Raw genomic sequence first — 27,128 nt, 5'->3', positions numbered from 1 at the left:
CAGCAATATTAATTAATTGTCTTAATCAATGTGCAGTGGCTGAGAACCCCTTAGTGTTTGGAATAGGTCTGTATCGTTTGTTGGTAGGACCAAAGGAAATTTGGGGATCAAATACTTGATCTACCTTTCCAGATTTTTTCAGAAGTTAAAAGCAAATGGTGTTAGAATGAGCAAAAATCCTTATTTGTACTATGTATCCAAAATATGCAGAGGGATTTGTTGCCATGGAAGTACATTTATATATTTCACTCAATGAAGCTTTCATATTTGCATAATCCTAAATGAAAGATTAGATATGTAATATTATGTTCTAGAAGAATTTAGAGGAATGCTAGTTATTAGTATTTCTGTTGATGATGATGAAAAGTTACAGCGTTAGCTATGGTAGGAAGACTGGTCCTACATACTGCTAGGTATGCTCTTCAGTCTAAATGGCTTCTCTTATCAGTTTTTATCAGTTCTTATCAGGTTTTTAATATTCCCAGGATCTCCAACTCTGGCTTTGCTGTGAAATATGGATAATGAGGAAAGAGAGTACTTGTAGTAGATCAGAGAACGGTTTACCCGTGGGCGTGAGGGCTGCCATCCACCACTCTTCTTGGGTCTTGAAGCAGAGGGAGGTTCAGCAGCTACCTCAGCATCGCAGTAGCCTGCGCATTCACAGACAGAACATGCCAAAGTAACGTGAGAGAGAAATGCCTACAGGTTTTTTGGATCAGACGAGAATCAGCAGTCAAATGTCATCAAGAATACATTCTATTTGAAGGTTAAGACTAGTTTTTGTAAAAGTAAAATCAGTGACAGCCCAATGCCATTTTGGGTCCTGATCGTTACGCTTTTAAGGATGACAGCGTTATTAAACTGTAGATTAGGTCTGAAATATTAAACTAGCTCTGTGATTCAGCCTCTGCTTTCCTAGTTTATTTCTTCTGATCAAAACGATATTTGTGGTTGCAGTTCTTTCTTTTCAGCATAGTTGAAGCCCTGTTTTGCACCTTTCTTTTCCAAGAGTTGGGGTTTTGGCAATATTTTAAAAAGCTTCAAGTTTTTTTTTTCCTCTTTCTCCGTGAGGTAACCTTTTAATTTGTTATATTTTGGAAGTATGTTCTCCGTAATAGATAATAAAAGCATGTCATATACTTGGCTGTTATCACAGCATGGCCTGAGACAGCATTTTTTTTTTTTTAAAGTCAGCCTCCTATTATGTCTTAAAAAGGAGCTGAGTTGCACTAAGCATGCTACTGTCATGCATTTTATAAGATATAAAACAGGAATGTATTCACAGAAGGGAATTCTTATGCTGTCTTCAAATTCAGGCCTGTTCCACCTTTTGTAAAGGAATAGAATTTACAGGAGATTTGTTTTTCAGGTGTTGGGAGTATTTTTAGTCCTATTGAGCACTTTATTTTAAATACTTAGCTTTCAAAGCACACAGATATTGCTCATAGAAATGTTAGCGTAAAGCCCAGCGCCGTACCTGCGTTACATTTTGACTTCGTTGGATTTCAGCACATATTTACACTGCTTCCTTATCAGCACTCATCTCGTTAGCAGAGAATTAGAGGAAGGTTGCTAGGGCTGTGGTTTCCATGGCTGATGAGAGTCCCAGTGTCGCATTAAGTCGGGACTGGAAAAGCTGCAGTCGGTGCGCTGGCGTAGCTGTTTATGAGTTTCCAGATGCAGTAGGCTCTAAAGCTTCAGCTCGAATGAAGACCAACGATTTGAGACTATGGACAAACAAGTGCGTTTTGTGGCAGTGGAAAGAAGGTACCACAGAGCTGGAATGTGATGGCCTGTGACTCTTCAAAGTATCGATGGAATTTGATATCACTGAGTCTTTATTTGCTCCCCTTTAAACTTCTGATAAATGGTTGAGTGAAAAGGAATTTTAGTTAATATTGATAAAGTTACATTTTTCACCTAGTATGTGACAACATCAGTCGTTTCTCTGTCTGTACCAATTCACATGCATTTGCTCTCCACGTACACCAGTTTACTTCATTTTCGGGGCCAACGTCATGCTTCTGCCTTATCATAAAGGCACAGAACTGGAAATCCAAAACCATGGCCTCTTCCTGGCCAACGCTTAATGACTCATTGAGTTTTTTGGGTTTGTTTCTCTGTTTTAAAAATGGAACTAACTGGATTGTAAATCTGGTTTGCAAAGCTTTTAATTCTTGGAGAAGACAGAGAAATAAATCTCCATTTCCTTAGTTTTCTACTCTGTCTTGCAGATAAATGAAGTAAACGCACAAATGAATCAGCTTATTGAGAAAAGAATGATGAAGTATGAGCCAATTGATAGTAAATTTTCCATGTATCGCCAACAGGTAAGAAGGAACAAAACATTTTTTAAGCAGAAGCACTAGAGCCATTTCAGTCACTGATTCTTTGACATACTGGGTTTTTTCTTTAATTTATTTAGCAATAATCAGTAGAAAGACATAGTGATGGAGGACAAAAAGAAAATAAATAGCTGTTGAACATAGGTATGCTTAGGGCTGAGTCGGACAATTGCTTTCAGTCATGATAGTGAGTTTGTATTGACCGCTGTCCTTAAGCTCTTAGGTGTTGCCCTTCAGCTGGATCACAGTAATTCTGGAAGGATCATTTTGGAGGAGCTATTTTGGTAAGGCTCCAGCTGTGGGCAGATTCTTACACGGCAGCATGGGGGCTGGCTGCTGCAGTCAGGCCGGGATGCAAGGCTTGCTTTCAGTTATGTCCCTTGCTTGTGTTTGACCACATGCTATTTTTCCCGTTACATCTATTAAGAAGGTATTCTTTGATTTTTCATCCTGAGGCTGTAAAACAGTCTTTCTATAAAACAGGCTGTCTGGTCTAGTCTTAGTAAATTCACAAGTTATAAAAAGGTTTTATGAACTCTGAGATTTTCAGAGCTTATGCAGAAATGTAAGTGATTTCTTTTCCAGGCAACCTGTACCGCTGCTACTTTTATTGAAGATTTTCATGATGATGCTTATGGTGGCGGTTTAAAAAATAAAAAGGCTTAAGTAAAATGTGTCAGCGAGAGGAAAAAAAATTGTGATAAAATGGATCCTGCAGTTCAATCACAAATGCAGTATGAAATGCACCATTTTGTTTTGTAAGAGACGCTCTTCTTCCTGAAAGAAGAGCCCGCTACAGGACGTGCTGGTGCCAAAGACCAACTGCTTGTGATATAATTACGTTCAGTGGAGGAACCACTCCAGGAGCTGAGGTTGCTGCTGTGAGGTGAAAGCACGTGGTGGTCTTTGCTTTGTTCTGTTCAGGACTGGCTTCTCTTTCACAAAAGCGTCATATATATTGTACCACAATTTGTCACTGCAGATACCTCGTGAAGCAAAGAGCTGAGATACTACCCCAGCAGAATTCTGTTGGATATATTTTTAGAAATAAAGCTGGTCCTTTTAACCTAGTCAGTGTGTATTTTGCTTCATTTTTTCTTAAGTTTTCCCTTTCATATGAAGAAACCAGCCATGCCTCCAAATTCATGCGCATGCATCTAAATTAATGTGTTGTGTTATTTTAAAATATTTTTAAATAGCACACTTTGGCAAGATAAAAATGCTTTTTTTTCCCCCTGAACTAATGTATACTTATGTTCCCAAATCTGTTAGCTTCTGGTCAAATGTTAGGTACTCTTAAATATTCTGCCTTGTATGAAATAATATTTTTTAAATGCTTTATCTTCTAGACTCAAAAAAAAAAAAAAAGAATAACCTGTAATCTACACTATTTCTGTACCGTATTGCTTTATTCATCGTCTTGTAGCTATTTGCCAAGATTTAGTGGCTCGGTTCTGCTGTGAGTATAACATATTTCTGTAGGTTGGAGTAGGTTGGAGTTATAAAAATCTGTATTATGACATTTGTGAAAGCTTGGATAACTTTCCAGTTAAGCCATGTTGGTGTATCTTACATATGCACAAAAAGGGACTAAGTAGAAGAAATGGAGCAGCTAAAATGCCTGCCTTTTTCTTCAATGAAGAGGAAAAAATGAGGTGAAGAAATGTAAATGTAAAATGTATCAACATGAATCCGGGAGAAAAGGGTATGCTCGAAATCTCGGCCGTACGGAGGAAGTTGGGAGTCTGCAATCAGCTTCACTGGGGTCGTGGTTTAACCCCCTGTATGTAAGGCGTAAGCAATGCTTTCTTCTTTGCAAAGAGTCGTGCTCACGTTTCCTAGTGAAAATCAGTTTCTGACAGTTAAAATGGGGTTTCAGTGGTGCAATGCCTGAAATGTAATTGATTACGTTTTACTAATGATTAAACAAGGCAATTTTAACTCTGCTTGTCCATATGCATTTTTCATGATCCTGCAGGCGTCTATAATTGCCCGGAAAAAGGAAGCCAAGGCAGAAGAACTTCAGGCTGCTAAGGAAGAGATGTCCAGCACTGAGAGGCAGATGCTACTGAAGACCAACCAGGCCCATGAGTTAGAAGGCTCTGAAGTTCTGAAAGGGGATGAGGTATGCCATGTAACAGTGGATATAAGGAAGAGGAAATCTGTAAGAGATGGATCCATTTTTGTTAACTCACAATTTCCTTTTAACTTTACATTGCAATAACTGCTTCTACAGTATCTTAGCCATTGTCATAGCATGTTGTCAAACTCCATGGCCTCAGCATTGCAACGGATCGGCCTCTGGTTTTTTCAATGCACGTTTTTTGTCATCAAATTCCAAAATTAACATATTTGAAGACTTTTTTTTTTTTTTTTTAATGTGCAGATAGTACAATGCTGTGCCCAGTGCTTTCAAATGCTTTCCAATATTTATACTGCAGCAGTGCTTGATTTGTAGCTATTTTCAAATTATTCATTTCAATTATTCACATTGTACCTAATAGATTGAAAGGTATATGAGGACTTAATGTTGGGCTGTCTTAACGTTCCAGACTCTGAGTGAAAAGAACGTCAATATCATCACAATGGTATGATGGTAAATAACTAATGGTATGGTAAATAACTAATTACAGAAGTCAACAAGACGAATGAATTCCTCTTGTTGTCTTAGGATTAGGAGTTCAAGTGATAAGTCGTGTAGATTAATTTTGTTATCTGATGTATAATAAAAAGCTGCGTTACTATCCATTCTCTATATGATATACGATCATAAAGCGTAATACCAGCAATTATCAGAAATGCAGTTAGTCCTGTTGTATTTATTACCCACAAACTTTTTACTTAAAAAAATTTTCCCAGACCCTCCTGAAATTTATCTGCAATACTGACTTTGACTGGCACAATCAGCAGAGCTCAGGCAAAGTTATATTTGAAGCTGTACTTATCAAAGCAGCTTTTTCGTCTTCAAAAGTTTGCAAAGAATAAGGCTGCTGCAGCTGCATAGTGGTTTGTCAGCAAAATGAATTGACTTTTCTTAAGACAATGATTTTTTTCAGCTTGGAAAAAGCCTGCTAAGGCAGAATCACTAAAGCAGAGTATTTTAGCTGCATCATTCTCTGACTTAATGTATCTTTTCATTCCCTCATATATTGTCTTCATTTGCACTGCCATCATTTATCAAGAGTACACTCTTCGCTTTCTTTGTCTTTGTCTGTTTCTGTGCTTTTTTTACATACTACTCAAACCAGGGAACGCCCTTTGTAGAAGGAACTCCCTTCCTGATCCCATAGGACATGCCTGCTCCACAAAAGTCAGTTTTCTTTTGAAGGAGCTTTAAAGAGTGAATCGAGTATGGAACCGCGTACGTGTACACGCATGCATAAAGGCTTCTTGTGCAATATGGAATCCATGCGTATTTCACTTGTGCCTTCTTGCCTTTCTCCCCTTCTGTAAATCGAGATGCAAACTATGGGTGGAAGCAAAGGCCCGGAGACTTTGAAGTATTAAGATGCCGCTTTCTCTTACCATGACGTACTCCACGCCTTCCATAGGTGTCCACAGGCAGCCATAATAAGACCCCTGCAGGAGATTTCTCTCCACTACAAGGTTTTCAGCCCCAGTGGGCATGTTGCTAAAGTCTTTGACAACTTTTTAAGTAAAAATAAAACCAGAAAGCAGACAGTCTGTGTTTCGTGACATGCGATGGGAAAGAAGTGTTTAATTAATCAACAAGAATGCATTACCAAGACAGCAACATACGTTTTACATTATCTGTAAGTGCACTGTAAGGTAAGATATAATTCATGTTGTGAGAGGGACAACATACTCTGATCCATAGAAATTCAAGGAGAGCGCGGTAGGAGGGAAACACGGTTACAGAACCTCGTAAGAGGCTTAATAATGAAAAATTCAAGTTACTTGTGTTACACAAGGAAGAAGCTCAAGACAGAAAAAAGACAAGACCTGTTTTGAACATAACTTGCATTCCTTTTGTTAAAATATGGTCTGCTTTTGACTTTTAAAATCTTTTCAAGTCTTCATTTTGAGGAGTGAAGAATAATTGACAGAGCACTTTGGACAAAACCATCAGCTTAGCACAAGAAGTGTTTGTCTTTTCATAAGCAGCATTTCCTCTTTTGTAAAATACGTTCTGCCCGTTGGCCCAGGGAAGGCAGTGTGAGATAATCCCTCTCCTGTTCTCGTTTATTACTTCATTAGGTATACCGTGGCGGTACTCACAGGCACCAGGGTTAAGCAGTAAAAAGAGTGTTTCCTCTGGCTAAAAGCTAGGAAAGGATTTGAATTCTTGATGATTTTGATAGCTTCTTTTTCAAAGGTCGCATCTGGGAAACTGAGATAGTGACATTTAATTCTTTTGTAAATGTCTGCTGCCAGGAACGCTGCATAGGAGCTTGGTACTCGAGACTTCGTATCTCCTTAAAGTACGCTGCAAACACGTTACAGAAATAGTCCTGCTTCAGTCTAGGTTGTGAGAAGACAGGACTGATAGATGAGACAAGTAAGTTGGCAGGGAAGAGGTGATGAAGCAAAAATGAAGTGAGCAGGTTATCTCTCATCAGTAGAAGCCTCGGTTCATCACTCACCAGACAGCCTTTTGCTCTAGATTCGTTTCTGATACGTTATGCTTTTAAATTTGTATTTTCTGGTTCAGTGCTCTGTTACTCCAGCTTTGAGCCAGTACCGAAGGAAGTCTTGATTAATGCAGGAGCGGTGAGTCACTGTTGCAATACATACATTCAGTGGGCACAGAAAGGTGGTGCGTTCACCCTTCACTTTGCGCTCTCTGACAGCCAAGAGCTTCCTTATGCTTTCTTGTTGCAGTCACACATTTTACATTTAGTGCCTCCATTTTCAAAAAGGAAGAAAGAGGGCTTTTTAACAAATAGTTTGGCTGCCTTAAGTTTAAAACAGGCTTTTAATCCTGCCACGTTTAACCTACCTAAATGCTACAGTTAAATCCAAGAATTCTTTTTCTCCTATACCCAGTATTTCTCATCTTCTCTTTGTCTCACTTTGCTGTATCCTCTGATATCACGGCACTCACAAGACTTGGCAATCGAAGAATCGGTACCTTTCTAGCTTGCACTCCCATACCAGCATTTGGACCTCCAGATGAGGTCTTCTTAGCACTTCATTCACCAAAAGGTCAACCCTGGCTTATGTTTTTAGGTGCTAGTGTTTGGCTTTCTTCTGTGAGCATAAAAAAGAATGTTACAGCATTCCAGTTGGTCGGCGAGGTTGTACGGCTAGATAGAAGAAACGGCAGGGAACAGCCAATTCATTTACATCAAACACAAAAAGGTAGGAATAAATTGTCTGCTTCAGGGATTATGAAATCTTTTTAAGTACTTCAAACAAAGTACGATGAGCATGGGGCAAAGTTGGCAGGCTCCTAGCTGCAGCTGTCAGATCCTGAAAATTAGGGAATCAAATGTTGACGCTTAGAGAAGGCTGGATGGCTCAGTTACAAGTGATCCTAGGTGAAGCTGTGATATTTTTAGCGCTTTACACAACGCATCGTACTTTTCAGAGTTCAGCATAAGGCCCCAAGAACCCAGACTTTCCCAGGGTATCAGAATAGAATAGTATCATAGCTGTGCTTAGCTACAGTAGTTGAAATGAATGTGGTTTTGAGAATGGGGCATAGAAAGTCCTATCAGTTTGTTAACAGACATGTGAGGTTTGCATATTCATTTACACAAGGATTTTCATTTTTTTCATACAAGTGCTCGTCCATGCCTACCTGCCCCCCGGTAAAACAGTAGAAAAAATGTTTCAGCTTGCAAACAGAGAGAACGGTCAGTCTTGGGCCAGAGATCTTGTCACTTTTCCTCTAACACCGTCCGGTCCATCTGAATAATCCACCACAAACAGTGATCTAGGTCCAAACTAGGTGGAGGGATTTTTAAGAGAGTAGCTATAAAGGAGCATCACAACTCGAACATGAAATGGTTTAAGCCAGGACCCGGGATATATCATCCTGTCAGTTTGCTGCCTTTCTCTTAACTTTTCACTAAGGTTCTGGGTACAGTGGTGTCCCTGTCTGTCAGAGGCTCCTTACGCATGAAAACGGGAGAGTAGCTGGTACTCAAGTTGTGGGAACAAAAGCGGCAAATCCGTAGGATTCTTCCAGGAGCCAGAAGCTTTTTGCCGTAAGAAGTTAACCGTCATTTAAGCCAAATGTATGCAGTGATTCAGACAAATCTGCACTGAACTGAATGCTCTTTCAGCACCCACTGGCATGAATAAATCATCAGTTTTATTGATCTGTGCATTTTCAGTGATAACTGAAAATGGTTTTTCATTAAAAACACTCTGATTGATCCAAATTATTAGTAGTGGCTACTTTAATACTTCTTCCCTGACCAGAAGCAAGCAGTCCTAGAAGAGATATCCTTCTTAATGCTAATGAAGAATTTTCCCGATTGATCTGCCTAATGAGCAGGCTGTAGGATACTTTCATTTTAATAGATTGAAGTAATACTGCTCGTATCATTTAGAATTTTGACCTTCTATGTATGAGGTATTAACTGTATCCAACAGTGGCTGTACTAGCTTATATTTAGAGCCTCTTAGGAAAAAACGCGGAAAATCTGTCATGATCAGGAACTTTTCCTAACTGAATTTTAATACTTTGGACAGTCTGTGTCCCGTTAATTGGTCTAGTTAGAAAATTAAAACATCTGTTCCTCAAGTCTTAATAAAAATAGAGATTGCCAAGATTTTCTGCAATTATTGAGCTTATGCAAATAATTTTATTAACAAAACTGTTTATTTGGAACCTTTTTTAGATTATGCATTTCAGAAAGAAATCTTTTTTTTTTTTTACAATTAATACTTTATTTTCTGTAGTACTTTCGTACGAAGACTATTTTGATTACTATAACGCAATCAAATGGATACAGTAATCCAGCAAATACCATTTTTGAAGATTTGACTTGAAAGCGAGGGATTAATCTGGGATTTGTTCTTGTCTGAAAAGAAACTTATCCATTTTCTCCTTTAATGCTAATCTTGGAATAAGAACCTTGTGAAAACTTCACATGGGCCAAACGTTAGTTTTAAGGAGACGAAATGATGGGCTTACAGTGAAAGCGTACGAGTAAGCATTAGAGGAGCTGGGCTTTGATCCCAATTCAGCAACGCACCGCAGCATGTGCTCAATGTGCTTATGCGCTTTCCTGGAGCGGGGTAACCTGCCAGACTCTGTCTGGTCCGGGAGAAGCCATTTTAATAGCCGTGATTCGATTTTGTCATATTTAGAATTGGCGTAATACCCAATTACTTCACAAAAGTGTGGTAAGACTTAATCTGTTGATAGCAATCGCTTTCAGCCTGTAATAAGTGGAGAAGCATAAAGTACTGGCATTGCCGGATTCTTTCAATAACAATGGAAGGTAACACAGGAGATCTGCCCAGGGATGCTAGATACCTGCGTGCTGCAGGACGCGATATGAGAGATCAAAGTCCAGTTTTCATTCACTCTGTTTCATAATCTAGATTCCACGCTTGTTATGTTACAGTCACCCATAAAAATAGCCAAGTGAAAAAGCAGAATCTTGCTTTGCTTTCGTTTGGATAGTTTTTATACCTCAGGGGGCTCCGACTCGGCTAGCAAACACGGGTCTCCAGCCTTGTTTACTTTAACTGCTAACTCAGTGCCAGCATTTGGTTCTTGTCCAGTCATTTAATCTTTGAAGCTTAAATAACTATTTGTGTTAAGTTGCTTGAGAAAGAAAAGCTTACTGGTGGACATAGCCTTGAACGGCACATCACTGCGGGCAGACAGATCCATGGGAACTCTGTAGGTTGAGCCTGCTGAGTGTCTACGCAGGGAGCAGTTGACCTGGTCTATGGGAAAATGCTGCGGCTCAGAAATGGATTCCTTTTGGTTGGTTAACTGGAAAGTGATATGGTTAGACAATGTTATTCTTTTGTGAACTATTCAAATTATTTAAAAGACCTTTTACCGCAGTAAAATACAATGTTTTATAGCATTTTAAGGGCTTGATTTTTCATCTACATATAGATGGGAGCATGAGATGTGTAAAGCTTCAGAAGTAATGCTTACACAAATGAAAGCGCTGGTATTTTACAAGAAGCTTATTTTTAATTTTTGGAAACCTACGGAATGATTCTCAGCCTTTAGGCTGAGGAAACCTAATTTTGCCATAAGATCCCTACAAGCTGCTGATTTACGTGGACTCAGAGCTAATAACTCCAGCTCTGAATTTGGCCCTGGATCTAAAGAAGCCTTCAGTTAGTGAGATTTTGAGGGGGTAATCTCTGCCGCGTTGGGAGTAGGTGAAGTCTTTTGAAAATTCTGCCAAACTATTGATTGATTTTCTACAGATATTATCACTTTGCTACCGTGGTTCATATCTTGTTTTACCTTGTTTGCTGCAATAAAAGCTATGTGAAAGGTTAAGTTTGCTTCTAAAAAGCCAGAGATTGCGATGAAAGATAGACATCCATCTCCTAAAATGAATAGGTTTCGCTTGTCAACGTGAGCAACTGTAGCTCGTTTTGGATGAAATTTTTATTATACAGTCCTAACTTAATCAACTAATAATAGAACACTGGTGGAATCAGTTCTTTAATCAACAAGATCCTTTGACTTCCATTGTAAAATGCATTATGCGTTGAATATTGAATATGCAAATACTCTGCCTCCCACTCGAGCTATTTTCGAGACCTTAAAAGTAGCTATAGAAGTGAAGAGAATAATAGTTTGCTTTTCATCCTGGCATAAACTGACAGAAAATCGTTTAGATTTGATAGCTGTATGTGGTCACATATTAAGTTTAAGTAAGTTTAATCCTTTACATCATTCTTTACTATATTCCACTGGTCAAATGAAATATCTCTGGAACTACTCGATCGAGACAGATGACTCTGCTTCCCTTAGGTTTTCCTCAGTTAGTTGGAGAGATTGTATTTATACTTTTATAATCTCTTGAAAATCACAGAAAACTCGGTATAGTCTAAGCAATAAAAAAAAGTCTTTTGTATTAACTAAGAGGATATACTTGAATTTGCTATGAAAAAGAATTCATTCTGGTAACACTCTATTAAGCGTGCCAATAATATAACAAAGACAGTTTGACTGTAACAGAGCTGCCTCCGCTGCGCAGTGCTGTGGCTTAGGTGACCTTGTCTATCCTTGTCCTAGGTAGTACGCACAATGTAAAATGGTATCCCAAAGCCACACATAGTCCAATCTGCATAGAGCACATTGAGTAATTTGTGGGTTTGTTCTTTCACCAAAAACGTTTATAGCTTTTGGCTTTAAAAATAGTTCTGGAGCATAGCAAGAGAGAAGCAGCTTTGGCCTAGATATTGCACAGGATGGCAGATGAACAGGGTTGATTTCATTTTGGGCATTTTGCCCAGGACACTTTTTATAGAACATACAGTTACTCTGGGGGCTCTTAGGCTGTGGTCACATTGGTTTTTTGGATGTATTCTTTAGAAGGGAGAGGCATAATTCTGCAAAAAGAAAAAACTAATGTAAATTTCAAAAGCTAAGTTCTTTTATGTTTGAGTTTTAAACTTGTATCAGTGATAGCGGGACTCTGGTTTCCTCCTTGGGGCTGCCTGGTTTATGCTCATTCTGCACATGCTGAGCCCCTACTCACCAAGGATCATTCTGAAGCCTGTTCTTACATCATTTGCTCTGATAAATTTTATTTGCTTTCCGTCTCTGGATCTGAATGCATTTTTGAGCTGCGACTGGCATTTGCCTCACAGCTCTCACATTAAATATAAGAATAAGAGCTAAGCCTGTTTGACAGATGGAAAACATTAAGGCAAAGAAAAACATTACATGTTTGTTTCAACACCTGGTATTTCATGTGTGTTACAAATTGAGCACGCACAGATTCAGATGTAAATTGGCTAAGGCTGTTGATATGTAAGGATATGTGTTATTTTGCTTAGTCTTTAATTAAAATATAAATTCTCCATTACTTTGGATTTTGAGTGAAATATATATTGCATTTCTCTGCTTCTACGCAAGGACACTGCTTTTATTTTCCTATTTTTAAAAACTTAGGTCTGCAAGAGTCAAGGAAACAGAACAACAAATTTTATCTATCGAGAACTAGCATTGAAAAAAAAAAAAGCTAGTCTTTTCCCATGCCCTCTTCCCTTCCAGTTTTTCTGCACTTTCTCATAATGTTTCTTGCTCTGCAGAGCTCTTTGGGGCTACGAACTGCTGATCTGGTGCTTGTTAGAAGTGCAAATTACTATTACATTAACTGTTTTATTATTCATGATTTTCACAACATTTTGCAAAGAGTAATTACTTTTCCGACTGTCAAATGGTGGTGAGCAGAACCCAATGATCTCACTATTACAAATGAGTGAGCTGGAACTGAAAGCGAGAGTTGCTTTTTTTGATCTCACTCAGTGAACAAATGCAGAGCTGAAAATAAATAGGCCCTGGGAATCCTGAATTCCAGTCCTCTGTTCTAAACACTTAATCTTCAATACGCAGTCCAAATAGAATAATTACATTTTATATAGCAACAGTCTGCGATAAGGCCCTTTTTTGCTTTAAGTTAAATGGTATTTCTATTCTCTCTCATTCCAGTTTAAACTCTATGTTAATAAGCTCCGGAGCAAAAACACATTTTATAAAAAGAAGCGACTGGAAATAGCAGAAATTACAGCTGAGTATGGTATCCTCCAGAGGACAGAAGAACTTCTAAAACAGCGCCACGAGGCTCTTCAGCAGCAGTTGGTAACACAAGCATTTACTGCTACCGCAGCCCGTCACCCTTCCTTCCCTGATAACAGCTATATCATAAGATGGATGTTGTTCTGTTAAGTTTTTAATGCAGATCCTCCTCAGCTCTCCTGCTGTCGTTAGTGAAAGAGTCATTAGGGTATAACATTTATTTTTGTCTGTTGACTATGCTAAGCGGCTGTACTTTCTGTTCAGCAACTGTTTCTTACAGGCAGTCATGCCTGTTCTGCAGTTTCTTTTTAGACTGAGGGGCTTGACCCTGCTTTTTAAAGTCAATGGTAAATCTTCACTAACTCCAGCCAGAGCAAGGCTGGATTCTTAAATTAGTTTTTGGTATCCACATAGATAGTAAGGGCTTTGAAAATTATCAACGGCAAGTAGGCTTCAAGTTGCTGCTGCAAAATATACAGGCATAGTATTTAAAAAAAGAGGGAGCAGGAAAGAAACATTCTAACCCCGGAATATTTAGAAGAAAATGCCTTTCACAGCAAGTGAAAAATTTAAAACTGGATGAATGCTTTTTCTAAGCCAGAATAGCAGGAGAAGGATTTCTGCTATGCATAACTGTAAGCGTCCAAGGAACATACACGCATCCCAAATGCAAAGACGTTCCCTTTTTAGTTCTCAAAAATCTACTGCTGTAGTATTTTCTTCTAATACCAGTATTTTTGTTATCAGAATATTTTGTTTGTACTTACATCTGTTTTGTTATATGTACATATTTTGGATTTTTAAACATAAAAGCATTTGCCGTCTTACAAGAAAATTGAAAGCATGAAAATACATAGGATAGACTTTGGAAAGAGACTCACATAGATGCAGTGGATGGCGTCCTACTATCTCAACAGGGTATTCATGGTTTAATTAAAAATAAAACCAGAACCGCTACCTGGGTAGAAAGCAGCACCGAAGCAGTCGGATCAGAGCTTTTTCTCGTGATTGCTACTCAGCTGGAAGGAAGCTGTGTGGATGCGTCTTTTCACTTTTCACAGCAGGATAACTATCGCACGCTAGCCATCCCACAGGAAAACCACAGCAGAGACAAAGCACTAGTTTTTCCGTGAAGTGGCTACACATGGTCAACAGTATATTCTCATGCAGGTCTGACCTTTTCTAAGCTACCGTATAGTAAAAGTACAGAGCTTTGGCTTCAGGAAGCTCTTACCACCAGATGACCGGTGCACACTTTTTCCCCGTAGAATCAAATGTAGCTTTTCGAGCCCTGTCAGACAACACACTGCTGTTACAGCCTGCAAAATGCTCCCGTCATGGCAGCAGTAGCCACTGGTAGAGGCAAGTCTTTTCTTAAACATAGGGTTGCAAAAGGATTTTGAGGATAACGGACTTGGAGATCATAGATACGTGGCGCTTTTAAGAATGAATGTTTTGCTTTTTAACAAATTGTGGATGCATTAATCAACACTTAGCTTTCAGATTACAGAAAATACCCTCCTTACATACTTCAGGAGCAAGCATTGCTAAAGACCATTACATCAACATATAGTTAAATGTAAAGTTTATGTAATGCAATGCCAGGATTTGGTAAGATGGTATTAGAATCACTATAATGAATACAATACTTACGTAGTTTTGCTTGACAGTTGTTTAAAAAACAATTAGCTACATCTTCAGATTAAGCATCTGGATTTTACGTATTGAACTTCTTCAGAGCCTGACCTAAAGCCCACTTTACTTTGTGGAAACTTTCTGTTAATTTCCTTGGGCACTGGATGACCAAACAGTGTATTTACAGAAAGTTGTTATTATCCTACTATGCAGGCACTAGACAAAAAGGTAGTTGTTGAGGCACCTAGATTATTAATCACTTTTAAAATCAATTGATTACAGTACTTACCTTTTCCATTTTCTTACAATATTTTGGCTCTCTGAAGGAATTTGCTGTGTTACTTGATGAATGGACTCACGTTCAGCATTTACTTTTTGTGCCTACAGCAAGCTATTGAAGACAAGAAAGGTATTTCTGGATACAGTTACACCCAGGAGGAGCTGGAAAGAGTATCTGCAGTAAAGAGTGAAATGGATGAAATGAAAGGCCGGACACTAGATAACATGTCAGAAATGGTGATTTTTGTCTTATAGTACTTCCTCTATTTGAATATCAGGTTCCTCAGCATATAAAACCAAGTTTAATATTTTTGTTTGGATTTTCAATTTTATTTTAATCTATATTTATATATATAAAAATATATTTTCAAACAGTATACATCTACAAAGGTAATCTTGAAAAAGTTTACTAAAATGTGCATTTCTTTTAATGTACGAACAAGAAATTTAGAATTATAAAAAAAAAAAAAATCCTGCTTTCCTCCCCTTCAGAAACATTAGGGATATCAAGTCTTGTCATCTTTGGTTTTTGACTTCTTTGTGATTTCAGAAGTGGTTTCATATTTGCACATTATTTGAAAGAGATGAATGGTTTGAATCTGTAACAAAATATTTTTCTAAAATGTTTGTAAATCATTGGAGTTAAGCATTTGTTCAAAAAACACTTAATATGCCTAAAGAGCTAAATGTCTTGTTCTCTATAGGCTAATTTTCAATTGCCCTTAGATCTGTCGTGTTTTAATTCAACTTCCCACATAGCCCTAGAAGCAAGACAGAACTTGAATTTCTAATTTGAAAATATTATATAAGAGCAAAAAGCAAAATAGCATTCTTTGAAATCATTAGGGCACTTTTAAAATAAAGTGGTGTAATTGAAACAGAACGACTCCCAAATGGAAAGCTGGATTGAATTTGAATTTTCAGTATAAATATTTTAAAGAGACTCTGTTTTAGCATTTTCAAACTTTATTTAACCTATGCAGGCAGGTTTTTTTGTGTGCTTGTTTTCATAAGGATTTCTTCCTTTCTCTCAGTCCATCTCTATGCAACTCCTTCATTCTCCCCTACTCCTTGAGCTCTTTAGGTGTCTGGCACACGGGCGTCTTCTTGAATTCTCTCTCGTGTTTTTAGTTGAAACAATTGGAGCAGAATTTGTCTCATTTGTGGTAATGACCCCGCTGCAAGATGGGCTCTTTCCCTTTGTTAATTAGGCCTGAACATATGTTATTTTATATATAGTTCAGTCTTCATTGCACATTTTTTCTCTCCATATTTCGGTTTTCTTCTCTTCATTTTCACATTCCTCATTATATAAATGTACTATTAGTATCATGTTGTTAATGTATATTGTTTTGTCCCTCCGTCAGGTAAAAAAACTGAATGCTATGGTGGCAGAGAAGAAGGCAAGCCTAGCTCCTGTTATCAAAGAACTGAGACAGTTGCGTCAAAAGTGCCAAGTTAGTAGAAACACTTCTCTCGTTCTGTGTAAATAAAGTCAGAATCACAAATAAGTCTAATTTTCAGATCTCTGTAGTGCTGTATAAGGACATAATCAACACTGAAGGAAAGCTGGAAATAGCAGAGTGGGTCAACAGTGATTTGCAACAGGCAACATGTTAAAAGACTGGAATTCATAAAAGCTGGCAGGGCAGGCACAAAATCAGGTTGAAAATTTTGTCCTTTATAGCAATTTAAAAAAATTACTACACCAGGGGAAAATTTAAAAATCATGGTTCAAAACCATAGGAAAGTTAGTTTTCAAATTGGTTTCAAAACTTTTTCTGCATCTCATCACTAATGATCTCAACTAACGCTCTCCTTTTTAAGTGGATTGCAAATAATGTCTCATCCAAATAGTTGAATACATTGATCTAAGTCCTGTATTAGTCTGTAGGAATGACAGATTTATCCATTTGTTTTCAGAATTTTATAGAGAGCTGGAAAAAAGTCATTCAGGTCCACAGCTGCTCTAAGTTGGCTCATTGCCACAGAAGTAAATAGAGCTATCCATTGATCTATCAACCGAATTTCCAGAAAACTTACTTTTAATGGTTCTATTAAAAGCATCAGCAAATTAAATCCAGCTAAGGTGTTTGTTGTGTACAACTAGAAAGCTGACTTTTCACAGGTAGCAAGTATATTAATCCTTTCCTAATCTCTATTTTTATAATTATTTTTCCTTTCTTCTTGCAAACCCTGCCCTTCTAACCTACCGCATTACAGCTATGGATGTGGCTGGGAGAGGAAATTTGCATGCCGTGTTGTGGTGTATGCAGCTGATCCTCCAGTATGCGAGCGGAGGCTCGTGGCTTCCCCGTGTGTAATGACACCCATGTGCCTGCTAGGTTTATGTAAGTGTCTGTGAGCGTGCCAATAGCTGAGGTTGATGTGTGAGACCGACAGGAACACAGTCTGCCTGAATGTCACATGTCAGTCAATTGAAGATTTCATTTATGCACCCTTTTGCCCTTTTCACATAAGGAATTAACTCAAGAATGCGATGAAAAAAAAATCCAATACGACAGTTGTGCAGCGGGGTTAGAGAGCAATCGCTCTGCGCTGGAACAGGTAAGATGGTGGTTAATAAACGCGGTGCAATGTGTTATTCACTGTGGTACAATATTTCCCCCGCCTTCCCTCTGGATATGGAAAGTACCAATCCACTTCAGGTGGAAATGAGGCAATGGTGATCCACAACTCTGCAAATCATGCCTGAAGCTGCTGTGGACTAGCTACAGTCGCACACATCTCCTGTTCCGAATAGCAACAAATGAACTCCGGTACATCGGTCCATCCACCGGCGTCCAGCTTTGATTAGCAAGGATATCGTAAAAGAAGATGCATCTGCCAGAAATCCTGCTGACCTAGATAGCATCTCTTAGGAAACAATTTGATCGTAAAATAAGGATTAATTTATCGAGACAAATCTTTATATGGATTTAGCAGATTCATTAAGTTAGCAACCAGTCCAATGGATGATTAATGTACTGAAATTGATGGCAAAGATACTTCATTAAATGTGACTGTCTTGCATTCTTGCATACAATAGTTTTTTAAAAATACAACCAAATGGGTATATCTAAGAGCCTGGGTGTATGTAGTTTATGCATTGCTTGAACTATAGCACTTCTAGGGACCACCGCGATCCTTTAAGGTGGGGACAGACGCACCAATATTAATATGTTTATATGAATCTGCTTTGTCTCGCTAGGTCTCCTCCTGTGAATTTTATCTGGACTTGATTTTTCAAGGGCTTGCCCACACGAGGGATATATTTCAAAATAAAAAAGGCGTACATTTAAAGTGTGCGTGAATATGTAGATAATTCTTTTCCTGCACTAAAAGTACCTTTGTATGGCTTAATCCAAGCAAAAGAAAAGAATCCACAGATGAACCTACTATGAAGTAGACCTTCCATAAGAACTATTTTACAATAGCAATCAAGGCTTTTTTTTCTTGGCAGACAAATCTTAGTCGTTTTCTGACACACGATGACAATCACATCCACTGATTAAGCTGGACATGGCTGTCAGCAAACTCTCGCAGCTGAACAGTAGAATTCAGCTTTCCAGCTGATGGTCTCAAAATCAGACAGTGGCAGAGCTTTGGAGTAGACAACTGCTGTGCAACCTGGAGTACATGAATTCCGTTTGGATTATTAGGGGTTTTTTGGTATGGACCATTTAGGGATGGGACTAACCTGCTATCTCCATACTCCTCAACGTAATTATTGATTGCTAATTAACATACTATTAACATGTCTGTAGCTTCTAACGTACATTTTGCAGATGTGTTCCAGGAAATGCTTATTCACAACTGTATTTCGCACTTAAGATGTGCTTAGGAACAAGAGTCTTGGCAGCACTTGGAAAGCGTCTGTTAGAAGTCAGTCATGTTAATAAACACCTATTAACAATCATTTAGCATCTCTAACTGTGACTGAAACTGCAAATCTAAAAAAAGTCCATTGTCTTTCACTTTATAATTTGTGCTTTACAGAAGCCTTTTATAACCATTTAAGAAAATATCAATTCAGTATTATGCTTGTTTCTGTTACGGACTCTCGTGGTTTATAGGGTTATATAGCAACACAGGGCATCTCCTGTGGACTTTCGGTTACGATGTCCTTTGAAATCTTATTCTTGTACTACAGGAAGTGAAAGGACTTCTGGAGGAGTGTGCTCAGGAAGAAAGCAACTACCGTTATATTAACTGCATGAAAAAGGTAAGATCGCAAGAGGGACCAAATTGTTCATTGTGAAGTGAAATAGGAATTATAATATATATATATATTTTAAAATTATGTATTTCTTTATAGAACCTAGAAATACAGCTGCAGCGTGCTAAAGAAGAAATGAAGGCATACGTCTCCCCAGACCCACAGGAGCGACGAAAGGCAATTCGGTAAGTATATTAACATGTTTCCTTTGTGTTAACTTGAGGATGTTCATGAACTGAGGTTGAAGTTAGGAATTTTCTCAGTGGCATTTGAACTGGAGGAGTTCACCTGATAAATTTAGAAACACTATAATAATCTAAAAATAAGCATCTCGAATTCCAGTATATACTGCTGTAAACCTACGAGTTCTCTCAGACATACCAAAAGATTTTCCCTTCCTGCTGGAGATTATAGGCCCCAGATAGCGGTTTTAACTTGCAGCCCCTGTTGGCACAAGCTCAGAGAAGCTGTGCTTCAGCTGGGTCCTGCAGGAAGTGTGGCTCTACCAGACATAATGCCGCTGCCAAGTTTCCCCCTGAGACTCCAGCGTGCAGGAGTAGAAGGTCTACCACCTCTCAGAGAGCAACCATATGCTGCCCTTGGATTCTGGCCATTTCTTGCAAATCTTCTACCCTCCTTTCAGGTATAATAGCGGTCGCCATCACTGGGACAGGAACAGGGGACTGCATATACTCATCCTAAATGGATTTTGGTTTGCTCCTATTTGCCGTTCTTACTTGAGGTAGAATGAATACTGTTCTGCAGCATCACACTAGCCTTCATCTTTACATTCAATTTAATTGAATGTAAATATAGACAAGTTGCTTCATCCTGGGAGTTTTTTCAGGACGCCTTGCCTTTGCCTGGTAGGGAGAGAAGCAGAAAAGGTTATGAATTGAGCTGAGGATTTTTTTTGGCGTAGTTTTCTATTTTAAATGATGCAGTCCTGCCAAAGATTGAAATGTTTTCTGAGAACGAGATATTTTGAATTAGTTATCTGTGCTAAGAAGTCTAAACGTTACCATGTCATATAGATTTTTTTGCACTTTACTGCATACTAAATATTTTTTTTTTAAATACTCAGTTTAAAATTTTGGCTATGTTCAATCTTTTAATGCAATATAAAAGTCGAAACAAAATTCAGGCAATAAAGTCAACAAGCAGGTTCAGCTCCATCAAAATTAAACATCAGGAAAATCCAAACCAAAACATTTATAACTTTCATTTGGTAAAAGTGTCAAAAATTTATTCTGTTTTTTATTCTTCATAATTGCTTTTTCAAAATTCCAGAATTTTGCATGACATAGAAATTCTGTTTTCCAGCTAGTTTTATCTTTGACCCCCAAAAAATTTCTTAGATCCTAGCTGTCAACAAAATAAACAAGCTTAAACTGTTGTCACTAGTTTTACAAAGTGGTCCTTGGCTTTCACACCATAGTATTTCTCAGTCATGAAAATAATTATCAGAACAGTAGTTTTAAAATTCATGTTTGCTGGGTTTGATCAAGGGTCTTTTTGTTTAATTTTTTAGTGAATGGAATGAGTGAAAAACACTCTGATGTTTTGAAAGTAGGATTGGGTCTCCTTAAAGGTGTAGTCATTACCGCACCAAGGAATCTCCATAGAGTTTATCATTTTAGGTCAGAGCAGAGGGGGCATCAGCTCTGCCTTGTACCTCTCCATCTCACAGTCTGCATCAATCAGCATTCCTCCAGATTGCTTTATTGCTCAGGCTTTAAAAAGCCACAGCAATAGAGTTCCTTGATGCGAGGCCTTTTCTTAGGTTTTTGCATTTGTATTTCAGAGACAGGACAGATTGTTGCTTGAGATCTGTGTAATCTGTCATGTCAGAGCTGTGCTTCGCGTACAGTCTTCTGTACAATGTGCCAAAATGCTTCACAGAATTGTCCCATTCACAAAACAATTTAAGAACACGACTGAGTGGCAAAGCAAAGATAGAACTGCTTAATTAGATAATTAATAATCATTCTACATTCCATTTGAAAGCTTCAGACCGTCCAACATGCTGACATCACAATGGGAAAAGACAAACAGTAGTTATCTGTCACTTCTCAAAGGAGGTGGAAGAATAAATTAATTTCCCAAGATATCTGTCCTCTTAGGACTTTTTACCTTTCGGAATAATTTCTGGACCTTTCTGTTGTAGTGGTGGCAACGAGGGAAGCACCGTTAGTTGGTAGCATACGTAATCAAATGTCATTCAGTACCGCCAGAGGCAATTTCTTCGCTCATAGAGTGAAAAAAGGCAGTAGCTGCCCACTAAGATTTTATGGGCTCTGGAATGGGGCCATTGAGAGGGATAGCGACGTGTCAAACTGAGTGAGAAAACTCCAGGGATCCCCTCAGGAGACACTGAGAGATGAGGTCCTCTTCCTTTATCAGATCCTTCATGACAGAAGCCGTCCCGGTGCACCTTGCACTGGTACCCGTGGAGCCGCATCTCCTGCGGTTCTAGAACACAAGGCAGAGGTCACTAGGAAATGAAGGGCTAGATGAATATCCATCACAGAGACCTTCTGCAAGGATCTGAGGCATGAAAATGTTTAAGCACTAGGTAGCAAACAACGTTGGAAAAATAAGAGTAAGAAAAGAATCAAAATTACGAACGTTAGGGTGGGAGAAGAAAAGGAGGAGGAGATAGAATGTGAGTGGAGGGTAAGAAGCTTCTTATTCCATCCCACAAAATAATGGAAGGCTGTAGGGAATAAAAGATTTGCCTAATGAAAGATGATGAAACAGCAAAATTAAGCAGAAGGCTGAAAAGAGATGTGGCTGTGAGAAAAATCGTAGTGATCGTGTGAATATTCATTAGTATGAAAGGCAAGACAGCTCAGCCAAGCAGCTGAGAGGAAATGCGGGTCAAACAGCAGGCGCTCTCCTTTTATGGCCTCGCAGGGAAGGGGAGGGTCTGAGTTTATTCACAGATGCTAAGCAAAAAATGCTCCAGCTGAAACACTTGTGAAATGAACATCCACAATGTGAGCATTCACACAGACAAGCCATCAAAGCCAAATGCTGGAATTAAGCGTGAGTCCAACTATGTAATTCCGGGTATGGTGAGGAGAATGCGAAGGGAGCATTACCACTTTCTCCGCTGTCCCTGTTTCACTTGCTAACTGTGGGCACAGAAGCTAGGGAAATTATCCCGCTCGCCGTGACTATACACATTTTTGACCTTCTGTAAGAGGTCGCAGACCTGTCGCATTTAAATGAATTACAACAAGGTACAATATAGAGATCTTTGCAAAATATAAAATGAGACGGTAAAATTTTTTTCTAGACATCCTTTTAGAATGTGAATGTATTTTTCAGCAGGCACTGGAATGTAAACGGAGTAAAAATGAACCATAAATAGAACAGCACTTTCCTAACAACGTATTGAACAAAAAATGTCTTAATTCCGACCCTCTTTATTGAATATAAACTCTCTGTTCCGTGGAGTCACTTCTTAGGAATGTGAAAAGTTAATTTTCTTTTCTAAAAATAGAAAGTTGGGTGTTTTTAAATGAAGTTATTAAGTTGCATTCTTTCCAGTCATCCTTATAAATAGTAAAGGAAAACTTAGTAGGAAAGACATCTAATCTTCTGATGATTACTTTGAAAACTCTACTTAAAAAAAGAAATTATGTTCTTGAGGCCAAATGTGTGTGAACATATGCTGTGTGCCAGTGGAAATAAGATTCAGCGTGGCTTTCCATCTCTTTGATTTGGTGAGGATTGCTAGGGATCAGCTGTGCAGCGCAGCCCTTGGAGCAGCCTCAAGACGGCTCTCATTTGTTCGGGCTAGAATTGTCCAAGAGTGAGAGATCATAAAATGATCCCGCTTCATTCCTTGCACGTCCGTTCTGCGGGGAGCGTGGCAGGCAGGACCAGGTGGCCAGGGGCCCCAAGTGCTCCAGTCAAAAGCCTGGAGTACTTAGAAATGGAAGGAATATAAGAAACGCAATGCCTTGGTTCTACACGGCTGCTCACCACGCGCTAGCAAGCCTTCACACTCTGGTATCATGAAGGCGGATATTTCTTTCTGGAAATTAGGATTTCTCTATGCGATGTTCTTCTACCCTGAGCGATTTGGGAAGTTCTTTAGATGAGCCGGGTTATTTTGTATTCCACGAGCAAACTCTCAACCTCTAAGTGTACCTGTTACACACAGAATAGAATCATTGATTTTTTTTTTTTTTCCAAGTGAATCAGTGAAGCGTTTTTTTATTGTCACATTTCAGTAAATTTTAAAATAAGTAGACAGTAATGTATCTGAATCGTGCTGTTACGGTTTGCATATTATATTGTCAGATTTCATGTATCAAGTTTGCATATGTCAGAAAGTGATCCAGCCACTTGTTACAGACAAAGGTGTACAGCCAAGATTTTTAATAATGAATGTCAACAGTTATGCTTCTAAGCCTATATTTAGGCACCTAAATGTGACGGCTGTTTTCTGAAAGCGAGGAACGCACAGCGGTTCCATTGCAGTCATTGGATTTGTCGAACCTGGGGTGAAATACTATTCCCCTTCATTCCTGTATTTTCCCACTCATTCTAACGCTACGTTCACAGCAGTTAAGGGCTGTGGGTTTGTAACCTCTGACGCTTGCACAAGTGAGGCCGCTGGCTAACCTCAGAATATCACCAGGATAAATGCACTATTAAAAAGGGATCAAGTATATCTTATCTAAGTGATCTTGCTGTTGTCTTCAAGCTGGAAGGAGCGGTAATCATGCCTGCTTCAAAATTGTAAGAGATCTTATCCAGTATCACTTTTCCCAACTGCAAAACTGAGAGAATCAGAGAGATCTGATCCTTGATGTCGAGGGATGCGTTGTCCAATGACAAAAAGGTTTCTTCATGCTTCCTCCTCTATCTCATTTATGACCCTCCCAATCCTTTCATAATTTTCGATGCTTGCATCGTTATTCTGTCCTATTACATAGAACTAAATAAAATCGTAATAAAATGATTTTATATTTCCTTTAGAGAACAGTATACACGAATGATCCTTGAACAAGAAAACCTTGGGAAGGTAAGAATGAGGTTTTTACCTTGTAAAAACATTGTACAGTTCATTTTTTTTGTGGGGCTTATTACCAAAGGCTGTGGTCAGTCTTTTATAAAAAGCATATTGCAGCCTACAAAGAAAATTCCATTACTGCTGGCATTGGTAACTAATACCCTGAAAAGAGATCACGCTCACTCTGCAGGGCTTGATTTCCTGCAGAGTGTAGCATGAGCCGCTTGTAAAAGATAGTCAAACAGCTTAACGTGACAGCACATTCCCTGAAAACCATTGGGATAAGAAACTGAAACATGGGCATAACAAACTGTGCCAGCTCAAATTTTATGTTGTATATAAAGCAACCTGTTGAAGACAATAAATTTTGAGCCTGTCAGCCTTATCACTGTTATTAAAGGCCAGGGGATCATCAGCGCGGCAGTGTTAAACAAAAGCAGTTGTCCATTTTTAATCTTGCATGAGGCTCAGATCAGCATGGACGAGGTTAGGCTTACCAATTCACACTAAACGTCTTTCTTTTATTAGTTTCCTTTTTCTGAAAGTCTGTGAGTGATGTCTACAGGTTTGGGCTCCCACTATTAATAATTGGGAGCAGGTTTCATTGTAAAACATTAATTTCATGTTTATAATATCATGATATGAATCCTTTGCAGCTTGCAACTTGATACTGCAAGAGCTCAGAATTTTAGCATAACTTCTCAAATACAACAGACCATTATTTAGGCAGTTTGAAAACATTGGAATAATTGTCAATCGGTACAAAGCCGATACCCAAGCCCCAGGTGTTAATGCATTTATCACTTGCAAGGAGTGTTATCAACTTGAACAAAATAATATTTCAGTAGCATATAAAAATCTTTGTCATTCCAGGCTGCCTATGTGAGCAATTTTTGTGGCATAGAACTGTTCCAAAAATCTAATATTTTTGTATTTTTAACAGAAATTACGAGAGAAGCAGAAAGTTGTACGGGAAAGTCACGGGCCAAATATGAAGCAAATTAAAATGTGGCAGGATTTTCAGCAGTTAATGGAATGTAAGAGAGAATGTTTTCTGAAACAACAAAATCAAACGGCCATTGGTCAAGTCATTCAGGAAGGAGGTAAAGATAGGCTTGTATTATGAATTCTTCCTTCTTGATACCAACATAAAGGAGGACGACAGTGTGTTGGCTTCCTGAAGGTAACCTCTTACTAAATATTGTTGCTTTCATCACTTCTACATACATTTGTTGTACATTATTTGGTTGTGGTGGATAAACAAAGAGAGCAACTAAGTGCTCTACAAAGCTTTTCCTCCATTGTTTAAGTGACAACATAACGTGGTTAGGAAGATCTGTTATGAGAGCTGCGCTAGGGTGAACCTCATCGTAAATCTTTGTTTTATGAGGCTGGGAATGGCATGCATCTGCAGAGAGATCAAAGTAAAAGAAATCCTTCTCCAGGGTCACAGAAAACTTACGTAATTGCTCTGCTCCTTATTCTCTATCACTTAGGTTACGTTTTTGCAAGGCCTGGGACTTGATATTGTATAATTGTGGCCCTCCTGGCTTGGCCCTCTCCTTCCCTATTGTCTTTATTCATCTAGTGTGACTGGCAAGAATGGAGCCATTTTCGCTCTGAGCTGCACGGACCTTGCCTGCACACTCCTAGTCATACTTTCCTTGCACGGTTGAATTAAACCGATTGTGCTTCCAGGAGACAGTTCATTGCTACAGCGTCAGGCGTAGGTTCTGAGAACAATTACTTGGATTCTGAGTTTTTTCCATTATCTTCCGTTGTTGTTTTTTGTTGTATTTTTTCTTCTTCTATTTAGGGTCATCCCAGGGATGGAGGGTTACTGATGGACGTAAATATGGCACAGTGGCTCTTGCATGTGTTAGGGTATGCAAAACAGGTTGATAGGCAAGGCTGCCATGTACTCTGGCTTTGACCTGTGAGCTATAGGCAACTGTCACTGCCTTCAAATTGCATCATGAGACCCACAGCTGACCCAGGGTAAGAGGAACGTAGGTGAGGCTTGAAACTGTCCTTCACGCTTCATCGTTTCGGATGAGCACCTCTTAGCCACAATCAAAGATCAGAAGCAGAGAGATAAGTCTGCGGGACCAGAACTCCTGCTGTTCTTCTTTAGTCTCTTGGCTTACTGAATATCTAGAGAGTGGGGTTTGGTTTTTTTTTTAGTTTTTCCTGCCTGAAGTAAAATGTCTTTTCAGGACATAAAAAATAATTTCGCTTTCTCTGGTACATAACTATGAGATCTTCTGCTGTTTGGTATATCAAGAGAGAGTATGGTAATTATATAGTTCCTAGTTTGCCTTTGCATTAAATATATTTGTTAACAGAACTAAAATAAAATCTGATGACTAAGTTTTTACTGTATGGTATTCTTTTTTTTTACATTTCTTAGCTGAAAGAAGATAAATTGTTAGTGAGAAGTAGCTTGCTGGGCCACAGGCAAAAAAGGTTTGAATGGGTCATTTAATGAAATTTATTTCAGATGCCCCCCAAAGGGTTCAAAACTGCGGGGCGTGTGTAAGGAGTGGGTCTCAGATCCAGATTCACAGGACATCCTCATGTAAGCCCTCCCACACTGCTGAATAGCTGAAGATAGTCTTTCTCAACAGCTGCACGCTGATCTTTCCCAGGGCAAGGAGAAGCAGCACATTTTCCCCTACGCACATTTTCAGTGAGTGTGGAAGGCAGGCGGTTGTGTAGGACACAGGCACAGGTAGCGCTGGCCGGGGTGGGGAGAATGTGCGGCGCTGCCACCACCCACTGCTTCCACGAGCTGATTACACGGCAGGAGAGCGGGCTTTGGTAAGGCACTGAAGGGAGACCATACCGATGGGAAGGGAGAAGCTCAGGAGGAGGGCATATGCAGTCTATATAGTGTGGGCACAGCCATCTCCAGACACC

General features: G+C 38.9%; 1 protein-coding gene across 2 annotated transcripts in view; it reads left to right on the top strand.

The window, feature by feature from the left end:
* The window catches only part of IFT81 (intraflagellar transport 81), a 43,490-nt gene extending 17,042 nt beyond the window's left edge, over positions 1 to 26,448 (top strand). For both annotated transcript variants that reach the window (XM_082324691.1, XM_082324692.1), the window contains 10 exons: positions 2,235 to 2,330; positions 4,324 to 4,470; positions 12,961 to 13,110; positions 15,070 to 15,198; positions 16,329 to 16,418; positions 17,443 to 17,529; positions 19,115 to 19,186; positions 19,280 to 19,365; positions 24,176 to 24,221; positions 25,153 to 26,448. In XM_082324691.1, the coding sequence (XP_082180817.1) occupies positions 2,235 to 2,330; positions 4,324 to 4,470; positions 12,961 to 13,110; positions 15,070 to 15,198; positions 16,329 to 16,418; positions 17,443 to 17,529; positions 19,115 to 19,186; positions 19,280 to 19,365; positions 24,176 to 24,221; positions 25,153 to 25,335 (1,086 nt within the window). In that variant the 3' untranslated portion in view covers positions 25,336 to 26,448. The remainder of the gene's footprint in view (positions 1 to 2,234; positions 2,331 to 4,323; positions 4,471 to 12,960; positions 13,111 to 15,069; positions 15,199 to 16,328; positions 16,419 to 17,442; positions 17,530 to 19,114; positions 19,187 to 19,279; positions 19,366 to 24,175; positions 24,222 to 25,152) is intronic.
* The last annotated feature ends 680 nt before the right edge of the window (positions 26,449 to 27,128 follow it).

This window comes from Platalea leucorodia (genome assembly GCF_965183815.1).
Source record: "Platalea leucorodia genome assembly, chromosome: 12".
Taxonomy (NCBI): Eukaryota; Metazoa; Chordata; class Aves; order Pelecaniformes; family Threskiornithidae; genus Platalea; species Platalea leucorodia.
Note: the sequence above shows the minus strand (reverse complement) of the source record. Positions and strands in the feature narration are given on the sequence as shown.